A 26,971-nucleotide genomic window follows, 5' to 3' on the forward strand; every position below is an offset into this window, starting at 1 on the left:
GCTGTGAAGTTTGTTTGGTGCTTGCTCCCTCTGCTGGTAGTTTTGTAGTTTAGGGACAGGGAAGCAGAAACATCATTACAGCATACTGAATAACACAGAGTGCAAAGGAAATACTAGCAAACAAGCATTCAAGTGGTTTAGCAAGGAGATGACAAATTATCTGATATAATGACAGACATAAACATACATTTACATACTCATCAAATAAGTTTCCATGTTTTGATATGGGTCAACAGAATATTTAGCCAATAACACATGGCCATTAAGATATAACTAAAGGGAATAAGAGAAAATATCAAAACAAAGCAGGAAAAAGTTTACTTTACATGAGTGGGGGTGTGAACTCAACATACACATAAAAAGAAACACTGATGTTTGCTATTATGAAATAGAGGTTGTTTTATTTACAAAACTTACTTACTGTTCACACTGAAATTAGGTTATTGTAATGTCATTAGCAAACATTACATCCTATTTACTGTCAGGGCAGATAAGTAGATTTGAGGTTAAATGCTATTCACAGGTAGTACGCTCTGTCTTGTAATGATATGTACATGAAGCCATACCCGCTCAGTGAAGGTCTCTCTAAACACCAAAAATGTAAAAGTAAATTTCATAGTGAAGAAAGCTGGTCTGGGATTTGGGGCCATAATATAAATTTCAAACTGATACAACATTTTGTATTAAAGTTACCAATGTTAATGTAAAATTTGCAAGGAGTATTTCTCCCAGTACTGTATCCGTGTGAAAAGGCCTCAGAAACTGCACCTAGATTATGTGACTCTTAACCTCTAACCAAAACCAGACAAGGTGACTTTCTTTCCAGTTAAATTATTGAAAAAGCACTGTGTTGCATTACTGTTTTAAATCAAAAACAAATGATCACAAACATTACTCAATTCTTAAATTTCATTGCAGGGCAACACTGTTTTATATGCTGGGGCTGTGGTCACTTGACTGCATGACTCGTACATATGAGACACTGACTACAAGGCTGCACATGCCACACTTAAAAACTAGACTTTGACATTGATATGGTGGTAAATACAAGGCAATTAAACTAATAGTTTTTAAAGGAAGTTAGAAAACAGCGTGAGGAAACTATTTCCCTTGTTCTCTCTTCAACAGCCTTGCTGCTATGATTTTCTGTGCTACAGGAAGAGCGTCATTTGCTTGGGCAAAAACATGAGGCTCAACCCCTGAAACGCTCCACACTTTACCAGTGACTGCACTTAGCACAACCTGGTTAGGGATGGAAGCATACAGGACGCTGTCCCTGATTTGATAGGTTCCACTCGACAGAGACCCTCCAATCGTTGGCTCCCCAATGATTGTGGCCCTATTCAGGTCCTTCATAGCGCGGGTGAACACTTCAGCTGCTGACCCTGTCATATGACTGGTGAGGATGTAGATGTCTTTTAAGGATCCATACCTTTGACCCCTGACATGAGGCAATGTCATGACCTCTGTCATGGTGGTTGTGGTGCGGTCAAAAACACTGTAAAGATGCTGCAAAGGTCCAGCATCAAAGAAATAGGTGCACAAGAGTGGAACTGCTGTTGAATATCCACCAGTGTTGTACCTCATGTCAATTATGAGGGCATCTGTGTTTACTATCTTACTCCACACTAGTTTTATCAGCTGAGGCCCAATAGCTTTTACCACCTCTATATCTGCCATCATGTCAAACCTTAGATAGCCAACATTGCCTGGCAGAAGCTCAATTTTAAACAACGCATCGATCATGTATCCCACTTCTTCAGCTGAAGGGATCTTTGGGACGTCATGAAGTGACTCAGGCTCGACATCGCAGTGGAAGACATGGAGGCGGTGATCATTTGAAGTTTCTTGGAGGTCTGTCGTCAACTGAGATGCCAAAGATTCCAAGTCGACGACTTGCCGGTACAGTCCCTCAGCCCATTTGCTCAACAGTACCTCGCTGACCTGTAGTGCGACTTCATGGATTGCATAGTACTTTTCTAATAGTTCCCCAGCCCCCTCTATGAGCGACTTGAGGCCTCGATGAAAATGTGCAATCTCATGAACGTGCTCCACAGCTTCATCTGCTAGCACAATGGCATCTGGAACCACACCACCTCCCAGCCAGCATTCACCATTGTTGTCAAAAAAGTTTACGAAAGGGACTGTGATGGCAATATTTGTTCCCTCTATTGGAAATGTCTTTGAGTGCATCAGGGTACCGGATGTAATTTCCCCAATGACTGTGCCATAATGTAGGGACTGTATCAGGTAAGCAAACTCTTCGCCAACACTTGCTGTGTAGTAGCTGGTCAACACGTAAACCCCACGTTTGGAACCGTAAATTGGGCCTGTAATTCGAGGCAGAGAGCCATATTCTGTTGTTGTGTTCTGAACTCGGTCATATATTGTGAAAAAGTGATGCTTCTGGGAAGCATTCTGCAGATACGACAGTATTAGCGCTAGGGAAGTAGAGGATCCACCAGTGTTGTATCGTAGATCAATAATTAAGTTATTAGTGTCTTTGAGGGGCTCCCATACTTTTTTAGCCATGAGTTCTTCTAGTTTATCCCCTGCAGATGACTTGACAAACGTGTCAAAGCGGAGATAGCCAGTATTGTGTGGGAGAATTTCCACTTTGAACGTTGTATCAACCAGCACTCTTAATAATTTCATATCATCTGGAACACTGTAAGGCTCAGGCACTTCTGTGGCAGCATTGTCTTGCATGTATTTGATGATCAGTCGTGGATCTTCAGACACAGTCTGGAGGTCCAGGTTGAGTCTGACTGCTAGATCCTCCTCAGATATGACGGAGAATAAGTCTGTGGATTGCAGATGCTGAAGAAGAGCTTGGACTCTATCAGTGAAAGCATAGAAACTCCTGATTACGTTGAAGATACTCTGCACAACTTTTGGAATGGCACTCCTCATAGCCAGAAGGGACTTGGCCTTTGTGACAGCTTCCTTGGCGATAACGTTGACTGTTGGGGAAACACCACTTACTTCCCAGCTCTGGCCTGTGATTGGACTGACTGATCTTGCCACAGGAACTGTTATGTAGAACTCAGACTGAGCAATCCTAATCTTTTGGACTTTTACTGACCCACCAGCAGACCTTTCCCCAACTATAATGGCCCTGTTTAGATTTTTTAATGTGTATGCCACAGCCTCAGCAGCCCCCATGGTATGCTTACTGGTCAAAATAATCACATCTTTCTTCTTTCCATACTTTTCGCCCATTATTGATGGCATGGTCCACAGTTCCTTGGTTGTATTCGAGGGCCTATCATACACAGTGTCAATATGAATGAGGGGCTCAGGGTCTGAGAAATAGGAGATCATAAAGGGAACTCCAGACAGTTCTCCAGCTGTGCTATACCTTAGGTCAAAGATCAGTGAGGATGTTTGAGCAACTTTGTCCCAGATGTTGTCCCTCAGCAGAGATCCAAGCTTTGCTGCTGTCTCCTCCCCAATGATCCGATCTATCCGCAAATATCCAATGTTGTTGTCCAGGATATCCAGCTTGACAGAGTTTCTCACCAGCCAGATTAGCTGCTCTATGGGAAGAGACGGCAGCGTCGGTGGCATCACTGAGACGAAATTGGGCTCGTATGAAACAGTCAACCGTGGATCGTTCAGCGCCCCTTGTACTCCAACTGTGAGCACAGCTGCCAAGGTCTTCCTGTCTGAAATTTGCAGGATTTCTCTACTGTTGATGGCTTGTTGGATGGCGTCCTGCATCCCAACCAGGTTCTCAGGGAAGCAGTAGTTTTCCAAAAGAATCTTGGCCATTTCTAACACCAAGGTGGGCTGGAATGACGAGTTGACACATAGACTACATAGGAGAAGCACTAATAGCAGTGGTGGAGTGTGTCGCGCCATCGCCAAGGTCTTCATGAATGCTGATGAAAAGCGAAGTACTCTGTCTCCCTTTTCAGTGGGCTGTGTTAGTTGTCTGTGTTGAGATATGGTGATTTTTTTTGTAGGAGGGAACATTGTCATTGTCTGGTTTTTTGGACAACAACATCAACATAAGAGGCTTTTGTCCCCAATAAACCTTTAATCGCATTATCTTTGGTGCTTCAGCCAGCAGACAGTAACAGACAGAATAAAAATTGGTAAATGGGAGCCTGTGCAGTTTCTTACCTTTTCCCACACAAACACAATGCATGTTTCAGTTCAAATACAATTACACTGTAGCCTTATTTAGGCTTGATTTACAGCATGCATTGCTTTCTAAATTCACCATATGTTATGTTATTTAAAAGAAAACTGCTCAAATTTTCTTTTAGATATGAAACTGGTGTGATGGACAGGTAACACACGTATTCAGGGCTCAGTTCAGTTCTTTCTTTTCCTACAAGACAAGGTTCTTTCTTTGCATCAAGACAACATAACAACTCTCATTGATGCAAAAGCCTGGACAAACTCTCACACTCCTTTACCCTACCTCTCACTCTCTCTCCATTGTCTGTTATGAAAGCTTATGGTGGTGTATTTTGGTACTGTTGGTAGCTTTAAGGGTCATGTCTGGGTCGCTCCTCTGGTGAAATGATTACACAGTTTGTGGACACGTGGTAAAGCCTTCTTAAAACACAAGCAGGATCAGAATTGGGTAAAAAGAAACACACTGGATATAGAAACAAAAGGTTTATTGGAAAGTCTTTAGCTGGATTGAATGTTGAATTATTTGCTATTTGCTCTCCTTTTTCTCCTGCCTCACAGTATTGTTTCCATTGGTCACTAGTTTTGTATTTTCTAATCCAAAATATCTTTTCATTTGGTCGACAGTGTAATAAGGAAAGTATTTATATCTATAATATGTAATTGCAAGTGTTTCAGTTTTCATCCAAACTGTTAGATCTGCACGTTGAGCTTGAACCTGACATCAGTGACTTTAACACATGACCCTCTAAGAGTCTGATCCAGGCAGTTTTGCAGCTCCAAATTATGCAACCAGACATCATCTACTTCCGAATGCTAGACGGTGCTCAGCTAATCTTAACGTCTTAAGAAGTAATACCGCCTCACAGCTTACATAATACAATCCCTTTGCCATATAAGAACAGGTTACAGCAATGGATTGGAAACTGAAATCCCTGAACTGCTAACTTGTCTGAAATACAACAGCAAGTTCTAACATATTATCCATATCATATAAAGTGATAATGACAGTGTTGACTTAAAAGTTTGCTGTGCTCAAGAGGACAGAAAACATATAGAAATATCTTTAATAGCTAGCAATCATCATTAAGTAGCAACACACAGAAGCTAAAGTCCGCCAGCATAGTGTCAGCTAGCTAAATAAAACACTACCACAACTTGCCCATGTGTGTAACTAAGTAACTAATAGGTACTACCCTCTGCCAAGTTCCATTTTTTTGTTGGAGTTGGTAAATGACAACGTTACAGTTAAATAGCACAGAATGCTGGCTAACAGCAGTGGTGACTAAACAATAATGATTCATTTCTTTGCTTTTCAAAAGTGGGAACATGCTTTTCATTTCCTCCAACATGTACAGGTATTTTAATGTGGAAGGAAAAACAACAGGATATTTTCCACTATGTTTGGCAATCTGTCTGACCTATGAAGCAGTATTTTCACATTTATACTTTACATTAAATACAAATTCATCTCAGGTGTGACTGTCTTTAAACCAGCCACCATTCTGCAAAGGATAATGGTCCTTTGAGAAATGCCTACCCATCCTGGTCTCCAGGACACCCAAGGAACCTGAGGAAACACCTACATATCAATTATATGGATAAATGTACACATGCAAACAATGAAACTGTTTGCAACTGCAACACGACAACTCCAATATAATACTAAAACGTTTCTCATTTTTACAATTCTTCTCACTTTGTGTTTTTCACATTATAACATTGATTTGTTGTTATTACTAAATACCGAGTTTTTACAGTTTTACAAAAAAAGTCAACAAGGTATTTGCTACGTCATGAACCCTTCTTATTTCACAGATAAGCACGACACGATAAGCTGGAATGTAGTTATAACAAGAAACTTCTGGAAAGACCTTTTTACTGGGATCTGTTTGCTGAATGACCATATTTATTCTTATTCAGAATCAGGATAAAAGAAGTCAACAGTGCAGTTATGTTAAAAGATTTACTACTACTACTACTACTACTACTACTACTAATAATAGTAGTAATAATGATAATACAGGCGTTATAAGGCTTCAGTTGATAAGTTTGTGAAAGGCATTGGTGATATTTATTATCACCATTTATTATCTGAAGCTACAGACACAAGATAGAACAGTCAATGTAAAAAGTCAAAGAAGTTGGAATTAGACAGAGAAAGGCGTGAAGTCATTCCAAAAAGCTACTAAATTTAGCAAATGCAGGTTAAGCTAAATAGATGAGACAAGCAACTAAAACTGGATTTTATTTTGAAACCAGATTTTTATTGATGTCAGGGTCGAAAGCCTCAGAAACAAAATGTAGACATCATGAGACATAAAGTACAATGAAAACTCTTCATGTGCAGCTAGACAGATCACCTTTAGGGTTAGCAGCTCTATTATAGATTTAAGAGTTAAACTTCAGGGTTAAATTTATTTTCACCACATTCTGGATGTTTTTATTAAAAGAATATCAGCCTTACATAGATGTTCACAGTAGGAGTGTGTCACAGCTACAGTGTCTCTCTCTCTTGTGGTGGCATGTAACATGCAAGTATAAGCTGAACACTCTGTACAGGTCCGTATGGCAGTAATTTACAGACTACTACTAAATATATTAATATGAACAAATTACAGTTACAGTAATAATGTACAGATTTACATTAAAGCTAGAGCAGGATTAGAAGATGAACAACGGAGAATAAATGCTAGCTACTTAATGCCAACAGGTCAATGTATTTGTTTGACAAACATCACATTGCTAATGGAGATTTTTCACAAAAAATGAAAATGTCATACTTTATAGTAGCTGTAGTAGTAATTAACCTAACCAAACAAAATGATGGATTCAAAAATTCAGATTTTAACTTTACTTTTTACATATATTTGTTCAGTTTTACATTATTTACCACACACAAATACAAATGTATTAATCTTATTGAAACAGATTGGATCAAGACAGGGTAAGGGTGACCTTTTTTTTAATATATACATACAGTATAACCAGTATTAAATACACAATGTAAAGATGTCTGTTTCCTTTGGTTTTCTGCTGGGTGGTGTTGACATCAAATGCTAAAAAACCCAGTTTTAGTGAAGGCCATGGATTCCATTTGAATCCATAGCAGCAAGAGCATGCAGAGTGGAAAACACAAAAAGAGGTGCTGGTTGATGACTCTGCTGCTATGCTGCATTTCAGATGTATATTTATATTCATATATCTATTTTTGAGTTCCAGACTTTTTTATTAGCTATAAATTTGTAGGAATAGCTCTAAATGCTACATAATGTTACGTCACGGCTACGAAAGTACACATAAAATATATTTAATTACATGCATATTGCATTACCTTCATTATATTCTTATGTTGGTGGCTCTAAGGATGGCAGTATTGGTCGGCTGCTCCACCACTTTTCTCCAGACCGAAATATCACAGCAGATACTGGATTGATTGCTATCCAGATTGGGTTAGGTGATTCTCTTGACTTTTTGTGACTTTTCCTGTAGCGCCACCATGAGGTTGACATTATATCTCAAAAGAGGGATGGCGTCAAATTTAGTAGAGACATTCATGATATTCTGAGAATAGACTTTCAATCCAATTCTTTGGTTTATGGATACTTACCTGTAAAATTAATGCCATTCCAATTGGCCTCAGCTGTACTTTGGTTGGTAATGTTTGCATGCTAATATGCTAAGATATGATCATGAGTAGGGTAAAAATGATATCTACAAAATATCAGCATATCAGCCTTGGCTGATGCTGATGTGAGCATTTAGCTCAAAGCTCTGTTGTGCCTTTGTCCAAACTCAGAGAGCTGCTAGCATGGCTGGGGACTTTTAGTCTTATAAAATATCATTGATGTAACATAATAAAATTCTTTAAACTGTCAAAATAAGAAGGTGGCATCCATGTTTCTTCTGAAACCTCGGCCAAACTGCACTAACCATGGACATGAACATCGGACTGACTTGAAATAAACGCAGCATTAAAACCATTATAATTACCTGTGCTAAAACCAGAGCACTCCCTTCTCTGACTACCTGCAGCCGCACTCTGCCACCTTCATCTCTTCATAAAGGTATCTTATAGTGAGGCGTCCGTTCTCCTGATACATGACTGTGATGGGGTCCAGTTTGATGGGGACGCAGCATGCCATGTTGGCCTTCTTGGGGTCCCTAATGTTCATCAGTGTCTGGATGAGGGCGTGTTTTGATGGGGTCGATTCGTCTGTCAGTGGGTGGTAGCACAGGCCTCGACATTCGAAGGCATCATATTCTGGGGGCGCCACGATCCAGCTGTCCCAGCCGATGTCTCTAAAGGTGACCTTAAGAGATGTCCGCCGGCAGTATTCCCTCTCTGCCTTCCTTTTCTTTCTCAGCAGATGCTGAGCCTCCGGGATCTCGTTTGGAAGCTGATCTCCAACGTTCCAGTCGGCGCCCGAGTGTAAGATGGTTTCCTCTTCATGGAGGATCATCTCCCTTAATTCCTTCTTTGTTTCCCTCCTCCTACTACCCAGGTCATCTGAGAAGACAATTAACGCAGCTGAAGTGTTATCTCCAACAGACACACTCATATTGAAACAGCCTGCCCCTTCATCTCCACTCTTGGAAGGCCCACAGTCCTTCCTATCCAACACTACATCAAAAACAACTCCATGACCAGATCTGATCCTGTGCTGAACAGCTGTGGTCACTTCAAACGTCTCCCAGGTGCTCTGTGAGCCTGTCACCTCTTTGCCAACCAGGAGTTGGGTCATAGACGGGGAATTGTGGTAATCCACTTCATAGGCTTTGACGGTGGCCTTGAAACTGTGGGAGGAGGTCAGTGACCTGGGATCTGGGAAGAAGAAGAGCTGTAGTTCAGCAGTTGTGATCTTTTCGTGGTTAGGAACGCTGACGTTGAAGCACAGCCTGTGCTTTGACTTTGTGCCATTTGTCACAAAGAGAGTGATATCTGTTGGAAAGATAAGGAAAGGTCAGAGGGCTTATTTGAAACAGCAGCTGTTTCGAATACTTGCCAGCTAGCCCCCCCCCGAACTCATCTTGACTTTAGAGGAGCTGCCAATGAGTCAGCAATGCTACTGTGCGTAATGTTAGCAAGCTAGGCTAACTAGGTTTCACTTTCTGCTTGGAATTTAGTTAGCCTAGCCTCCTAGCCTCCATTTCGTGTGTAAAAAACATACCTAAGTGTAAAATGGGTCCTCCCAAATGCTTAATGTCTGAAAAGGACAGATGTATGAATTAGCCCATATATCCTAGCAACACCATTCCTCAAAATGCCTCAAAAACAGTTTTATCCTCTTTTGAAAAAATGGAAAATGACCCACAATAGCTGTGGTATCATTACAGTTTATGTTTGCTTGCACAAAAAGTATCTAGATTACACTTCAAGTTTAATAAAGTGGAGGTTTCTGACTGAGCATTTCTAGGAAAAAGATTTCCACGTTTGGAGGTTGTAATTAGGCTCTGAACAATAAACGTGACAATAAATAATGGGACCCCACACAAGATGAATCTGAGGGTCTGTGGGATGATAATCAAGAGAGGAACTTGAAAAAATCATAATTCAGCTACACAAAATTATGTTGTTTTTTTCTAAAAAATCAATGGACATTTTTACATTTTCAAGCCTCTGAAAATAAATCACAGGAAAGATCACCTTTGATCACAGATGAGGGGTTGCAGTGACAGTGATTCCTTTTAAAGGGGTCACAGGCCAAAAAACAGTGATTAAGCTTTATATAACATAAAGAATCATGAAAACATCTTTAACTACTAAAAGATGTGCCAATAAAATGCTAATGCAGATTATCCAGCCTGTATTTATGTCATTGTGATGAAGGAAAAACCACTAACATGTCAAACGTTAATAACATAGACCAGCCATATGAATAAGATGACCTAAACTGTACACTGACAGAATATTTCACAACATTTGTAAATCTGTGAGTATGGTAATTACTACAAAAAACAGCCCCCAGATAAAGAGTTATCTGTATTAAAATGTCGAGTCCCCTTCCTACAAGATAGACAGAGGATTACTGCACATTGCTCTTCTCATTTAAAAGTTATACCCTGCTCATGTACCTTGGACAGTGAAGCTTCGTATGACATCAGACTGGGGGATTGTCGAGCTGTCCGTGGCGTACTTGTTGTATAGCTCCATCATGAACTGCGGTGGGTAGATCTTGCTGTGCTCCTGAGGAACATCTGACAGGTTGAGTTTCCTCAGAAAGCCCTCCTTCATGGTTCCCAGGAGGTTCTCCATCCTGGAGTCGGTGTCTTCCTCCTCTAGAAGGTCCTCCTCTGACAGCTGAGAGTAAAGTCCCCCAGGGCCCTCGCTCTGGATGTCATTGTTGAGTGGCTTACAAGTGCAGGAGCCAATAGAAATCACCAGACTCAAACACACCTGGAACAGGAATGATCTGAAGCTCTGCATTTTGAAACTAGATTCGTTCAAAGCCACTGAGCTGGCACAAACTTTACCTTCTTCCCAGCTTGAAAACAGACTTTGCGACGACAAGGTTTGAAAATGGAGATCCCCAATGCAAGGACCACGGTCCTGATGTCCGCTCCCATGCTCCCAGAGTAAACAGGGGGACTTGTGTCAACCAAAATAGTAGCTTGTCCATGCTTATCAGTGCCATTGATGCCTTCTTTTAAGCTTTGTTATCATTAGAGGGCTGGCTGCTAATGAAGACACTGTAAACACTTGACAGCGATAATGAGAGAGGCACTGGAAACTGTGAGGTCACTGGAAAAGCAGAGACTTCCATAAAATGCCTTTTCCCAGCTCGAGGGTGAAACAAAACACATACTGTGAAAGAAACAAAACAGCACACTGCTTTCTTCACTACCATCACTGCAACATATTTCATACAGGTTAGCGTTTTTCACTCCACTCACGTGATCCAGATCCCGAAATATGACAAAAGCTGATGTCTTTGATCCATTTAAGGGTACTGATGAGGTAAATAATATCTTTGACAGACACAGATAGTTACAGGAATACATTTTTTTTAAGTGAAATACTAAAGCAGTCACCAATGGAATGGAGTAGCTTAACATATGCAATTTCATAGACTATAAACATTTGAATCCAAACCTTTAAATTGTACTTACAGCAGTATGTCACTGGTCAGATATCAGTTACCAAATAAAAGGGAACAAAGCTATATTTGTGGTGAGAATAAAAGACGACTGTGTTCCACAAATAATCTGATTGAATTTTCTCCATCTTTTTTGTGTGGATTGTGCAAATTCTTTTGTCTGTTCAGTATTTCCCAGAGACCACCCTGTTGGTCAAGCAGGGTGGGTGGTACTCTTCTGTGTTTCTCCTTGGACTTTCTGCAGATGAAGTTTATGTCGGTGGGTTATCTCTAGTGCTCTCTTCATCCATAGTGGCTATTACTAACTACCCAGTTCTTGATCTGTTTATTCCAAACAAACAGGAAACATAGAATTCATGTAGAACTTTTTTCGTAGGAGGTGTTTGAAATGTTAGGACCAACATATGAAAACATTTTCATGAACTGATTATATTTATAGTTGGAATCTGTAAAATCTGATAGCCATGAGAGCAGGGATTAATAACGGTTCCACTGGCAAATGGAACAAAGACATGATGGTGGTGGCCTTCATCACCACATCCTGTATGTCCCAGATGGATGATGGGATTTGCTCCTTGTTCCTGTGGGGGGGTTTGAGCCTGAACCACAAGCCAGTGTGTCTGGGGACGTTGGCCTGAGTCTATCTTGGAATTTCTGTCTTTCACTCATGCAGTCACTCAGTACTTGGTTCATGCCGGGTTTCATAAAATGCTTTCATTGTGGCCCTTTCAAGCTTCCAAGAGCTCCTCTCTATGGAGTCAATCAGTGATGAAAGGCGACGACAAAATCTACTGGCATGGATACAGCAAATAATGTAGGCATGCAGGAGGAAAACAAACACAGCAGGGAAAACTGGACTGAGAGAGAGAATTGTGGTCACATTAGTTTAGATCAAATTACTGGGATGAGAAATATGCAGTATAAAGCTATTCAGTTATATCAGAGTTTGACCAATAGCTTATGGTTTTGAAGACTGATATTAATCATCAATCATACTGAGGCATGAAATGGCCAATGTCTGGTCTTAATATAACACACGTTTTTCTGGTTTTAATTCAAGAAATTCAGAAGTATCCAAATATTTCCTCCAGATTTTTTAATCAGATTGCAAAAGGCACTGAGACAACATTTATACCTTTAACATTTAAACTCTCCATTTAACTATTTAGTTTAAACAGTTATTGGACGCGGAGGAACAACCTGTAAACACAACATCAATATATTATTATATTATGTAAAGTTGACGTGGTAAACTGGTAACATTCGACCATTTACACCAGGCAGACACAGGGCAACAATTCACTGGAAGTCGTGTTTCAGTCATCCTGACAAACGTAGGCCCATTATTCACTCTGTTTTTAGTTCTGGTTTTGGTCTCCACCAACTCCTGAAAAAAAATTGGTGCTGGAAAAGTAGTGTAAAGTGATTTTAAGCAAATCTTTTTTGCTTAAAACAGCTGCCTGTCTGTATGTGGAAACGACACTGATGAAATTTTAACCAGTAAAACAGTAAAGTTTTGGGCCATGAAACCAGCTGAAAGTTGCTAAAACGCCTCTTAGAGCTATGGTAGTTCTCAGTGAGAATCACTGATCTAATATACAGTCATCTGGACATTACATTTCTGTATTCATGCGAGGAACTAAACAAAAATGAACATTAATGAGTTATTAATGACATTAACATGAATGAAATTTGATATAATCAAATGCAAATATCCCTACAGGTTTCCAGACTTCTTAATTGTAACTCCAGAGAAGAAGAGGTCAGAGAAAAAAGAATAAATGTCATGCTACCTTACACTTTTGACTGGCGAATATATCGTTATTTTTATTAGCGATATACACATAGACTGTATAAAACAAGTTATAGTAATAAACCAAGATATTTGCCGGACTTTACATAAGAAATAAGCATCTAATGTAATGTCGTCTATCTCGTATGATATTAACATATAGTAAGTTATGGTAGGTACATTTCAAATGTGCATAAATGTTTTGATATTTTTTTAAAAAAACCTAAGAAAGTCAACATGTATCTTTGACCATATGTACAATTCAGTTTATTTCCATACCATTTGTTACAGCACACATGACATAACTATTCAGATTCACTTTTAGCCATACAGTTATATGGAGGGATGCATGTCTCCCCTTTTACTTACTATGGAAATCTACTATACTTAAAAGACTGTACATGTCATCCTTAATAAAAAAGTATTTATGTATTAGAGGGACATACTGAATAGCCACAGGAAGTACTATAACCTTGTACTTTGAGAGGATTTAGTACCCTCAGCTTCCCCAACATGCACAGCAGGTGGCAGCAACACACTGTTATTCCTCTGTGCTGTATCATGTAACACAGACAGGCTGTACAATGCTTGTAGTACATTAAATCTCAGTAGGGTGGCAGAATACACTCATTATATTACAAGATATAAACAAATGACTATAGAAACATAGTTCAAAGAAGGTATTACCTCTCATGCATGAGTAACATATCTTGCTAATATATGGGAGGTGATCAATGACAACAGTGTGTCACCCCGTGTGACACATCACTTGAGAATAAGTACCATTTAGTATGCATTAGTAACTACAGTATTTACATGACATGGGTTGGTTAGTTTGGAGGATGTAAACATGCTCCCTTGCAGCCACTGCGCCCCCCCTGAGTTGATGAGTTTGCATGAAGTTCATCAGTTTGTCCAAAATTCAGTTTGCAGTAGAGCAAGCAGTAGAGGATACTGATGTCAGAAGGTTTCAGAAACTGTTGAAACTCAGACTCAACGTAGGTGGATCCAGCTCCCAAACCAGGCCTGAGTCCAGGCTGAGACCGGAGAAAGTCAATGTTAAAGCAGGCAAGATCACTTTATAAAAGTGAAAATGTGCTGAAAAAGTTTGTGAAGGATCAACAGAGATGACCTGCAGGAGTTCAACATCGAGTCAGTCAATACATAGAAGATTTTGGACCATTACATACACAGGATTGTAAGAGCACTTCTTAAAACTGCTTTTGGATGAGGGGAGAAAAATAAAAGAAAGTGGCCTTGGTGAAGAAGAACACTATGAAAATTGTTAAATAAGCAAGAAAAAGTCGAGTCAAGGTCCGATCATGGAGAGAGACTGGTCCAAGGTTCAGAAAAGAGTTCTCACACTGAGACTCAGGAGCCCTGCCTGTCGTATCAGTCGTATCCTCAGCTGTCCTCATCACTGCTGACCTCTTCGATGTGGAAATGCCCTCTGGATATATGCTGAGCCTACATGTATGTCCTCCATATAATCTTGTATCTTCAGTTATCGCACGTGCGGTGTTTCCGTCCCTATCTGCAGGCACAGGTGTCCACAGACATACCGGGGTAAACCTTGAGCACCATATTCCTGTTTGGATCCAGGAAAAGAACGCTAAGGGGACTCATCTTCTCTGGGACGCAGCATGGCTCAGGTACACCAGGGACGATTCCCACCGCTCTGACAATGCTCTGGATGGTGGCATGATTGGAAGGACGCACCACCTAGAGAAACGAGTGGTAGTAAAAGGGATTAATGTTTATACAACTTAGTGTTAAAACTGTCCAAATACATCTAAAAAGATGGCAACTCGTGCCGGATAAGAGCTGACTTGTATATACAAGTGACCAAAAACTGTTAAAACTTTTTGACTGAAACATTTTCTTTATGTTTGTTTCTAGTTTTTATCAGTTTTGCCTTTTTCTTTAAGAATTTAAACATATTTCATGCCATTATGTGTAGTTCACAATTAAAAGTCTTAAAGCAAAAAAAAGTGAAAAAATTCAGTAAAATATACGAAAACTGTCTCTCTGGCTCACTTTTGGGATGGGGAATCCACAGGTCCCGGCACAGTAAAAGGCATCAAACGACTTGGGTGCCAAAACCCATTCGCTCCAGCCGATGTCTGCAAAGTCCACCTTGAGGTAGCGCCTGGAGCAGACCCTGGGCTCGCTCCACTGTCTCCTCCTGGCCTTTTTCATTGTCCTCTCATCGAAGCTGAGCACCTGGGGCTTACTCAGGCTCTCGCTGCTCTCCTGACCCTGCTTCCTTCCTGGTTTCACTGCGGCTTTGGATTTTGCTGGGAAATACGTGTTCTGCCACAGTTCGTGATTCTTGAACGTGTTGAACTGGACCTCTGGGATGTCGTTGGTTTGCATCTGCAGATTGAGCTCCCTCCGAATCCTTGAGGCTGAGGCTGAAGCTGAGGGGGGGGTGTCCTCCCCTACAGGGAAGGACCCATACCGCTGGAGGGACATGGCCACACTGTTCGGCTCATCAATGGCTCGGTCATCGGCGTATACCAAGATATAGGGCAGGTTGGCTGAGGAGAGGCGCTCTTGGCCGTGAGGACTCCTCTGCTGCACCGTAGCTGCCCCGAACCCCATATCGAACTCCACTGTGACCACAAGCTCTTTGACTTTCCTGGCGTGTTTCAAAACCGCCGTTACATCCCTTGTTTGCCAAGAGCCTTTCTTGAAAGGAGCCAGAGTTATGTTTCCCAGCGGTGCTGCAAAAGCCGAGTTTGGGGCTGATCCATGGAAGAGGAGCCGTGGGGAGGGAGGATGGGGATGCTGGAGTCCGGCGGGTGGGTGGCGAGGCCTCCGGAAACGCCACGGTCGCTGGTGGTGGCGGGGTCGCTTGTAGAGGAAATGAAAAGAGGCGAAGAGGATGAGCTCTGATTGTTGGATGGAGGACAGGTTGAACTGGAACATGTCTTTGCCATGCAAGACCCCTAGGGACAATGAAAAGAAAGAAGAATGATACGATTGTCGAACTTATGAGGTAACTGACAAACAACCTTGGTTTTCTCTTGTCCTCCATGTTTTTTGTAATTTGTCAGTTGGCACTAAACAGTGATGTGCTTTGCTGGTTCCACCACACAGATGTTTTGTCAGACAGATGCTAAAGCCCTGAAGGAGGATCTCTCTCTGAAACGAACAATAAAGACCACTACAGCGATCGAGTTGCTGCCTTGAACTTTTCCTCCCCCTCTGTTCTTTTTCCTCCTCTATCATCTCGCTCTGGCACGTTTTGACTGACATGAATAACAGCATCCAATATATCTTCTGCAAAATGTTGCCCAACACATCTGACTGACATAAGCAGCAGCATGGAAAATATTAAGCGTGCCACGCTGAAGTGCCTGCTTCACGCATCACCAAAAGCCTCATCCTAGATGCCTGTAGTCTTGAAGTTCAACCTTGTCTCCTACACTTCCACCACAGCCTGAAAGACAAACACTGGATCTGTCCAGTAGGTCTGTTGCAGGCATATGGAAATGCTTAAAGGAGAAAGAGCTCCTCTGAGGCTGTTCGCTGTGCAGCCGGTGTCTGAGCGTGATAATAGGCTCTTGTCTAACACCTAGGCTGTTGCAGCTACCGGGCAAATAACAGCGGTAGAGATTTTAAAGTCCCCAAGTTCAGTAAATCGTAACACTGACGGAGCATAGAGGTGAGGATGTTCAGCACAGAGGGGAGCAAGAGCTGCTGTGTGATTGACAAAACACCTGCCTTTTGGATGTTTAGGATGTTGCACTGATGAAAAATTTAAGCTCAGACATTTTTCAGGTATTATAGTGTGTGCAAGAAGTTTAATGTGGACTCTCTACCTTTTTCTGTATTTTTAGCCTGTATAAGTAAAACAAAACTGACAACACAAAATTGAGATTAAGAACACGTACAGATAACATATATTTTGAGTTTCATTCAAGGATAAGTAGAATAAAAGTTTCACTTGAGTAAAGAATCACACTGTTAGCTGATTCAACTTTTATGATTTTTAAATTGCTTTAGGAAAGAAACAGTCAGTCTATTTTCAAGAGGCATTTTGTATCACATGAGCACCAAGTGGATATCAGTTGAATTATGACTTGAGTAACACAAAAGCATGCTTCAAAAATGCAAGTAAACCTAATTCAAATCAATAAATGGTGATAATTACCACTATGTTGTGTCATGATAATGCAGGGATTTTTAATTAAGAACATAATAATGTAAACCTCCCTACTTACAGTCAAAGCCACAGCAGGAACTATGATTTAACTGAGTTAATAAACGCGTGTGGTTACTCACTCGGGGCAGCTTTAAAGCTTCTCACGGTGTTTCCGTCCCTCTGGCTCTGCGGCTCTTTACTGTACTTCTCGTACACTTTGAACATGTTGATGGAAACCATGTCCCGGTTTGCGCTGTCGTGCGCAAAGACGCGCTGCTCCACAGCCGGTGAGACATCTGCACCTTGACGCACGGCTTCACCAAGATCCTCAGACACGAGTTTACCCCAGCTCGACTCCAGAATCAGCAAGAAATGCAGAGTGTGTAAAAGTCGGCTCGCCATGGTTGAAACTGTAGGAAATGATTCCATTAAAGCGAAACTTTTTTCAGGAAAAAAGGACCGAGTGCGCGCTGCCTTTCTGCTTCTCGATGGCTGATGCCCACCCAGACTTCAAGCCCGTATCCAGGTAATCCGTGTCGGACCCGCACTCCACGGTTCACGGTCTACAGCTGTGTCCACAATGGGAGGAGACCGGAGGAGGACGCATGCATGAAGCTCCGCTGCTGCATGACAGATGGTGACGCCTCGGAGCGCACAGCCAACGAGAAATATGCAGCCTTTTAGGTGAACTGCTTTGGAGCAAAGTTACAAACAGAAGAGAAGATTAAAGCTGCACTACACATGCAACATCAATTCACTCCACCACCGGGAGGGAGCTGGAGGAAGACGTTAAGGGGTCAGCTGGTGTCAGACACTGAGATCAAATACGAGGTTTTATGGCTGCCAAGTTTAACAAAAGAGATTCAAGAAATATATAATTTTCTAATTTCTAACAATATCTGCGTGTGAGATTGTGTACTCATGCCTGAATCATCCTGAAATTGGCTTTTCATTGATATCAAAACCACATTTGATGTGGGTCAAGTGTTTTTCATGAGGAGGCTGGTGGTCATGGAGCAGAACATTATTAAAAGATCAACAAACATCCAGGAAGAATGTAAAAAAGGAGAAATGCTGAACAGAATGGTTGGTATAATAATTTGCCACATTTCTGTCTGTTTTTAGCAGATTTATATATTTTTTTCTCACGTAGGAAACCAATCAGACTTTATTTGCTCAGGTTTTAAATATTCAGCCTTCACCCTAATGATAACTGAATGAAGAAGCTGTCTCAGCTGTCATATCAGCTTTGAGTGGTAAAAGCAAACCCAGCATGTGAAACCAGTGTTGCAGCATGTGGGGACTGAACTGAAGATGGTTATCTCAGACTCAGGACGGCCGACAGCTCGTCAACATGAGCGACAAGCAGCCAACAGCAGAAAGAGAGCCGCTGTCTGACGTCTGTTTGGAGTCTCCTCTGCTTTCTGTGTTTCTGATGCACCACAATAGGTCCCCTGTGAGAGACTGCCACCACAGGTCAGACAACTATTAAAATACCTCCTGCTGGTCCTGAGTGGGATCACAAGGGGCTCTTTGACACCACCGTGTCTTACATCAGGGATAAAGGACCCCGCTGGGACCGGGGTCCCCTTCAGTAAAACACTGGTGTGTTTAAAGGTTGTGCTGCTTCAATGAAAGAGCCAGATAGCATCTGTCTCCACCCAGGCGGCTATCAGACTCTGTTATCACTCAGCGTGGGGTTGTCTGATTGGTTCTGATGGGGTTAGAAAAACTAACGGTGCTCTTATGAGTTTTCTTTTGATGGTGTGATGCTTTTTTTAATGAGTGGTTCCAACACAAATTGATGTGGAATTGGGGACGATGAGTTCTGTCGCATTAAAATGATCATCAAACCCAGACGAAAACTACCGCTAAGCATTTCATCAAACACTTAAAGCGACCAGTGTTTGTGTTTTCCTGACGGGGGGTGGTGGTCATGCGAATAATGACTCTTCTCAGAAACAAAGCCGGCAGTAGCTAAGGCTTGGTTTCCAACTGGCCCCTTGGGACCTGGGGCCCTGAAATTAGCTTGATGTTGTTATAGTGCCACAAGACCTCTTAGGAAAGGGGTCAGAGGAGACGGTTTGGGGAATAAAGGGCATGATTTGGATACTAGAGTCTCATCCAATCTGCTAGCCAACATTTTTTTAACCATGACCACAATATTTTATTGTCCGAAGTTTAACCACATCTGTTGTCAGAGATAATTTTGTTTGTTGGCACTTATTTAAAACTAACTTTCCACTTGGATGTTTTTTTCTTCAAGATTGGTGTACAATTATTTTTGGCATAGGTCCGTTCAGGCAGAGCTGTGAAATTAAGGAGCTTATTGATCTGAGTTGTTTCATTCATGCTTCACAATCACTGGCTCAATGACCAGCTTACAAACATCCAGTCATATTCCCACAGATGCACAGGGCACCCATTATAACCTGATACTTGTTAGTGTTTGCTGCTGCAGCTCCATCCATCAGCCCAACCTCTTTGTTCATACGCTAAGCTCTCGGTGTTGTTGATTTAATGCAGCTGCGTGGAACTTTTAATTTTGTGGTGATGTTGGCGGTCCCTGTGGACTAAAGCGGTAGTGTTTCCAGGAATTAAGACAGCATTTGTGCACCTCAGAAAGATAGAAAAGCGTATTGGAAAATGAAGGGTGTAGTTTGGATTAAGGGCACTGGACCTTGAGATGATCGCTCCCCACGGCATCTCCAGCCAGACTAGCTGGACCAAGTGCTGCAGTGGGCGGTGCGCCTGCCTCAGTGGGACAGGGAAGAGTTTCATCAGAGTCACACCTAGTGACGCACCTAGTGACCTAGTGAGGCATTAAGAATTACAAAATAGAAACAGCCAGTGTAGCATGTTTTCACTGATGGTCTTATTGGTTTATATAGGTCATATAGAGGCATAATTATTAAACTGTGGCTGTTTCATAACCTGTTAAAAAGTCCTCATATTTGGTTTAACTAAGAATTAATATTCATGTATGTGTTTATTAATGTGGGGCTTAGCTCTCCCGGCAATGTCGTCGCTCCTGCCCACTCTGTGCATGAGTCTGTCATTTTATTTTCCCCTTACATGCTGAACACTTGCTCTTTGGTTTGTGCGGCAGGCACAAACACTGATATTTACCGCTGACATCAGAAGACTATCAAACTCTATTGTGCCAACCTGCCTTGTGGACATACGTCATCCAAAAGGCCCGCGCTCCGAATTGACTCCTCTGGTGAAGCAGCTATAGCCTCCGAGCCAAAACTGTTTCACCAGGGTGACCAGCCACCACTTCAAAGGTAATTTAAACCTTTGTGAGTACTTGTCACACCCACAGCAAACTTCATAAGACGCCTCTTACAACAGCTTTGCTGCAACAGGAGAAGCAGAGAAAATGTCAGAGCGCACATTTAGACGAACAAACCTCATAATTTGTTGAATTGAAAACTGTTGTATCCAATGAGCATAAATTCTCAATGATCATAAAGTCACCTCATTATCGTGGGTTTGCAGCCAGAGATCAAAGAAGCGTGTCCGGGCCTGTGTTCCACACACGTCAGCCAAAATACCAACACCAACACCAGCAGAGGTATAATAATAGTCAATATTAGGTGTTTAAGCACAAATATTAAACCATAGTTGAGGCTTTATGTCCCATGAGGAGTGTGTAGCTTGTTCTATGAATAAAACAGTCATCTTTATAGCTGTGCTGGAAATATCTCAGCTCGTCATGGTCTCTGCGTTTGGACAGTTAAACATTTCTGGGAAATACACTTTTTTCTTTGTTGCCGAGAACAAGATGAGAACATTCAAACTACTGTCGTGTCTGTATGTGAAATAAGAAGCTAAATTCAGCAGCTTGTTAGCTTGGCAGAAAGACAGGAAGCAGGGGAGACAGCTAGCCTGCCGCCCCTGTCCGATCATAATAATCCACCTACCGGCACCTGTAGAACTCACTAGTGAACAGGTTTTTATCTTGTTTGTTTATTTCATACAAAAACGTGGTGAGGCGAGAGTGCCATCGATCTGCTCATCTACCTCTCAGCAAGAACATGAATATGCATTTTTTTTTTTTTACCATCATCCATTCATGCTCCATCTTGGCTGTTTTCTATATTGTTAAAGGCCTTTCTAGACGTTCTAGCAGTGAAATGTTGACCAGGGCATTTCAAATGAGGCTGTAATTTGGGGGTCAGCAAACCTGAAAAGGTTGAGAACCAGTCTTGTTAGACAGCAATAGAAACACCAGACCCTAAATGCAGGCCAAAATTCATGTCCTCTATTACACATTGAGACTCATTTAAAATTTTTCATCTCATATGACATCATGGGTGAGTCACCTCTCCTCCACCTCCCTGTCGTCCTTCTCCTTCGCAGGGTAAAATGGGAAGTGTAGCCCCCCAAAATATGCTCTCATTCACAGAATATTTGCCTGGGGTGCTCATCAGGACAAGGAGGAGGACAGACGAGCCCACCATGTTTCTTTTGGCCCGAGACCCCATCCTTCATCCTCCCCCTTTTCCCCTCCTCTTCCTCCCTTTGACTTGTTTTCATACTGCTGGCTGGGGCTGAATGACCATTCATACTCGCTGCTGCTGGATATGGATGTTTGTGTTTGTTTGTGTGTGTGTGTGTGTGTGTGTGTGTGAGAGAGAAAGTCTGAGGGGCATGACATCCCCTCATCTAATGTCTGCCAAGCCATCCAAACACACACACACACACACACACACACACACACACACACACACACAGGCACACATACACTCACCGTGCTCCACTCCAGTCTGGATTCTGTGCCATACCTCCCTCATAGAGAGCCGCAGTCATGCCACTTCAGTTCACATCACTCAACCAAGAGTGACAGGTCCACCCACACCCACACACACACACACACACACACACACACACACACACACTCACAGACACAGACACACACACAGCCCTGCCGCTCTCTCTGGGAGATATCCGGTTGTCTCACGCATTAGTGTTGCAAGTAGCCGCAGCAGTGCCAGCTGAAAGAGGAATGTCTGCTGCTGTCAGAGGGGGAACCTGCGCATTAGAAATTTATGACTGCAAATCACCGCAATTTGCCAGACTTAACGGTGAAAAAACAACAACTGACATCCGAGGAGAATTAGACCACATTTATTCATTCATGCAGCACCTGGGGAACTCACTGACAGAGGAGTCATCCATGTCGCGTGTGTGTGTGTGTGTGTGACAGGGAGCGTGACAGAGAGTGTGTGTGTTTGACTGGTGACGAATGCGAGTTAGTTCCTGAAGCAGACACTGGAATATTAAAAGTTTTTTCACAAACTTTTTCACTTCTAGAAGAGCTCAAATGACCACTGAAAGATCAATGGCAGAAGTAGCTGTGTGCAAAATAGCTAAATATCTAAGAAAGTGTGTAGCAAGTGAGAGACACATCTTATCTTCACTCCTTCACTCTGCTCCAAAAAAACAATCAGCCAAGGTTATAGGTTATGGTGACACTGTGCACCCTAAAGTAATGGTTGAGGTCTGAAAATACGGTCAGGATAGGACAACAAGCTTGAGTGGTCCGAGGATCAGACAGGTTGTAAACATGCTGACAGAAGATTTTTGGCTTTGAGACGATTCAGAATTGTAGAAGGTAAGAATTTCTGTGAATCACCACAAGCACGCACAGAGTGATCAGTGTTGCGATGGGTGGAAAGCAACAGTTTCAACTGTTCACACAACAGCCAGAGAAGAGCTCCAGTGCAGCCACTGGAGGGTGTGCTTAAATTCCCAGAAAGCCCTCTCGGCTTCTCTGGAGTGTGGTCGCTTCTTGCTTGGCCTCCCCGCTGTCTGCGCCCCTTCGATAGATGTCAGCTTGACCCTGTGCCACGGGGCTGTCAGAGCCACACATGAGGACCTGCTCATTTATCATCCCTCTGCAGACAGTGGGGCCGATGACTAACCGAGGTAATGAGCTGCTCTCGGCTGTGCGAGGGCTTCCCTCCCGAGATCCAACTAGCATGTGCAGAATCCAAAACCACAAAAACCCCAACAAAAACCCCACACAGCACCACCCCCATGTGGCTCCACGCAGACAAGGCCAGCAATCAGCGTGATGGATTTCAGCCCTGACACGCTTTTCCTCAAGCGGCCCAATTAGGAAAATACTTTTGCGGGTTGTTTTTTTTATTCTCTAACAAAGCTTAGTTCTCGTTGCGTCTTACTGTCTGATCCAGCGCTTGATGTACTGCACTGTAGGCCAGAAGATGGATTGACTTTAAAGAGGAAATTTAGTTTCATTATGGTTAGGAATAAGGAGTTGGGGAAATCCCTTTGCACTAAAGGAAAGTGAGAAACCAGATCTTAAAATAGGTGCTGAGCTCAAAAACCAAAGACAGACAGGCGCAAAAAGGCTTGAAAACTTGCAGACAGACCAACACGCACTTTTGAAAAAGGACTTCGCCGTGCCATCCAACAGCAGATTTCCACTGAGGACTCCCTCTTTGCTCTCACTCTCACTAATCATACAAAAACATGTCATGGGGAGCCTTCAGAGCTGGGGCCCAAACCGTAGCAACTCTCTCGAAACCACATGTCATTGTGTGACTGTGTGACGGATGAGTCTGAATGCGTCCCATGAGAGGAGCCTTCATTAGTAAATGGTGATCACTCTCCTCAAGTGTTTTCAAGACTGCAATTTTCTCCAAGCGAGTTGTTTTGGCAATTCCTCCTCAGAGGCCCCCGTCTGAGAACAATCATCCACAACGTGTTTGTCAGTTATTTGAAAAATTGACAACAATCTCAAATTGCACCTATTATTCACATCTCAGGCTCCTGGAACAGCTGTATTTTAAAAGCCAGCCATGATTGCATATCTGTCTTTGCCAGTAAGAATGGTTTCGCAGCAGCGGGCGCTCCACTCGATTTCACACTCCAGGAGCAGACCTGTGCTCGTACTTGGCTTCACCTTGTTAACTCTCTCCTCGTTAACCACCTCCAGGCTGTGCTGTTGTTTTGTCACAATAGAGGACCAGGCGAGCTAAAAGCTGCCGCTGCTTCCTCAATTATCTTTACTATAATCTTGTTTATAACAGTTTTCGCTATGATGACTTGCTCTGCTGCCAAAAATCATCAAATGCAATTCATTCTGAGCGAACTAGACAAGCCGATACAGGGTACAGTGCTCCTGTCCAGCCTCTCCACTTCTTTCTCATACAGGACAGTGGTCCCATCACAAATTAAATAAAGGCAGGCTGTATATACATCAGCTTTTTACCAGCACTGATTGTATTTTTGTGCCACCTGAGGACCGTACAACAAACTACAGCACTGACACATTACCACCTTAGACTCCATAGATTGTGTATAAAAGATGGACGACGCCATGGCTCACCAAAAGTGAAGCCAAAACATCTGGATCGCCCCCTGGCAGTACAAGTCATAAAGCCCGCCCCCCCACCATGTTAGCAGATGGAACATTGGCCAAGTTAAAAGTACACGTCAAATACATTTTTCTCAAAGACCACAGTGTTCACCAGCTAGTTGCTGTTTGGTGCTAAGCAAGTAGGGGACAGCGGGTACTTCGGCTTGCTCATTTGTCAGAAATGAGGTTATGACAGCAGTAAGAGTGAACCAAAACAGGAAAGCTGTGGACCGTAAAAACCAAACCAATGAGCTGAAAGACGCTAAAATGTTGAGTAGAGCTTTGTCACTATGAGCAATCCCTTTCTCTTTACATACAGTCATTTGGTTATTATAAAAAACGATTGATCAGCGCAGCATTCAAATTTCATGTTTGCCAGTTAGCGACAGCAGTGCAAGTAGGCAGAAGTGCCACTGCTGGGTGTTGTAAGAGCATTAAATAGTTAACAGCTCAGTAATAATCAGTAGCAACATGTAATGTTGGGACTGAGCAGATTAAAAGTCATCCGACCAAAACAATACAGTTCACACAGCCTGGTTTGACTGTGTGTTGTGGTCAGAGTGCTCTCTCTGCACAGGAAGGCCCCCTGTTGTTTATGCTTGTGATGAGCTGAGGAAGGAGGAATCGGCTATCGAGCGCTGCACTCTGTCCTCGCAGCTATGCATCACTTCAAGGGCTCCCCTACAGGAAGGGCCATTTTCCCATCATCCCTCAGTCAGCGAGGCCGTTACTCTGCACATTAATGGACCAAATGGACTGACGACTGGCACCGAGAGCGCCCCATCTTTCTGCCCCCCCCCCTCCCACTTTATTACTCTTTGTATACTTCCTCTCCCTTTCCCACTCTACGTACTTCTCTCTCTCCCTCTCTCTCTCTCTCTCTCTCCACTTCCCTCTCACGTCTTCTCTCAGTCCCGTTTTCAGCATTTTGGCTTTGCTGTCTATAAATCACTTGTCATATCACCGTGACGTACTCCGGCCCCGCTGAGGCAGCCTGTGGTGTGATTTAGCCTTGAGCTGATTTTCGTGCAGAGTGATACTTTGTATGTCAGTGCCTCTGTCAGTCGCACACAATTCGGACACAGCGAGTTTTCCAGCCAGCCCTGAACTTTTTATTCTCTTTTCATGCGAGAGAATGGAATTAAGTCGGTGCATTACAGACTTCAGTTTTTCTGGCCAGGCACATTGTTTTCCTTGGCCGCCGCACTTAAAGTCTGTTGAAACGGGCCTTTTTTTCATGTCTATAAATGGGCTCTTTTCATGAATCCATGAGGGAATGCTTGCTTTTTGAAGGGATTTAAGAGGATACTGCACTGTACTCAGTCAGGGGCCTGAGATTTGTGCTCCATATTCACACACTCCATCATATTGAGGCTAATATGGTATGGCCCGGCTCGCTGTATATGAATTGTCATGGTATTTATCAAAATGGCTCGCCAAAGTGCTGCAGACAGGAACAACTGGAGTGGTGATGAGAGGGGTTAGTGAATTGCTTCCTGTCTTGGAACGCTGATGAGTGAAAGAGAGAAGGAGGCAGCAGGCGCTCAGAGAACAGATAGCAGGGGAATGAAACAAGCGGACTGATGGGAATAAAGAAAGTAAAAGCTTTACATGCTTTACAATAAGAATGCACGGTTGAGTCAGCATCTGCAACAGGATGCTCTGAATACAGCACCCAGCACGTGCCACAAAATGTCTACAAAATCTGTACAAAGACAATTTTAGGCCTTAAAGGAATAGTTTAACATTTTGCAATTTTCAATTTAGTTTTTTTTTATGACGGATGCCGTTACATAAAATAAAATGTAACAATTTCAAATAAATGTTACTTAAATTACATTTACTTTGTGCCATTAGTTCTGTTTGATTGTTTGTAGTTAGTGTGTGTCTCGCTATGGAGAATTCAGTTTTACTGTGAAAATACGATACATTTTCATAGTGTGCTCACTTTACAGGACATTATGTTATGATTTATCAGATTTTAGGACTTTTTTTTTATGTTTTTTCCACAGAGATAATGATGGAGAATGTGTAGACTGAGGTAATGATATTTGTTTTAAAACATTTATGCACCGCACAGAAATAAATACAATATTTAAACGGCTTCTGTAAACCTTCAGACATAAAGCTAAGCATCATGTCATGATGTATTATGTCATCTGTAAATGCAAGACCCCGGGCACATCTGGTACGTATACCAAGCTAGCTGTACCCACCTGTTTCCAGTCTTTATGCTAAGCTAAGCTAACTGGCTGCAGGTGGTAGCTTCGGCTTTACTGTACAGATATGAGAGTGGTATTGATCTTCTCATCTAACTCTTGGCAAGAAAAATATCAAAATACCCCCAAATATCAAACTATTCCTTTAAGAAGTTAAACATGCAATGGCTCCACTGA

At 42.3% G+C, this 26,971-nt stretch overlaps 3 protein-coding genes across 3 annotated transcripts; all 3 read right to left on the bottom strand.

The window, feature by feature from the left end:
- Window positions 1-1,101: 1,101 nt before the first annotated feature.
- Window positions 1,102-3,864, bottom strand: irbpl (interphotoreceptor retinoid-binding protein like). The gene has a single exon (XM_070852427.1). The coding sequence runs from the start codon at window positions 3,862-3,864 to the stop codon at window positions 1,102-1,104; it is 2,763 nt and encodes a 920-aa protein (XP_070708528.1).
- A 4,307-nt stretch (window positions 3,865-8,171) lies between these two features.
- gdf2 (growth differentiation factor 2) lies at window positions 8,172-10,713 on the bottom strand. Its single transcript, XM_070852397.1, has 3 exons — window positions 10,621-10,713; window positions 10,222-10,543; window positions 8,172-9,088 (listed from the first exon to the last, which is right to left on the bottom strand). Exons 1-3 carry the CDS (start codon window positions 10,711-10,713, stop codon window positions 8,172-8,174), a joined length of 1,332 nt encoding a protein of 443 aa, XP_070708498.1.
- Window positions 10,714-14,364: 3,651 nt separating this feature from the next.
- On the bottom strand, window positions 14,365-17,614 carry LOC139220203 (growth/differentiation factor 10). The gene is made up of 3 exons (XM_070852273.1): window positions 17,326-17,614; window positions 15,073-15,986; window positions 14,365-14,757 (listed from the first exon to the last, which is right to left on the bottom strand). The coding sequence occupies exons 1-3, from the start codon at window positions 17,612-17,614 to the stop codon at window positions 14,566-14,568; spliced, it is 1,395 nt and encodes a 464-aa protein (XP_070708374.1). The 3' UTR covers window positions 14,365-14,565.
- Window positions 17,615-26,971: the final 9,357 nt, after the last annotated feature.

The sequence above is a fragment of the Pempheris klunzingeri genome, chromosome 20 (genome assembly GCF_042242105.1).
Source record: "Pempheris klunzingeri isolate RE-2024b chromosome 20, fPemKlu1.hap1, whole genome shotgun sequence".
NCBI classification, from domain to species: domain Eukaryota; kingdom Metazoa; phylum Chordata; class Actinopteri; order Acropomatiformes; family Pempheridae; genus Pempheris; species Pempheris klunzingeri.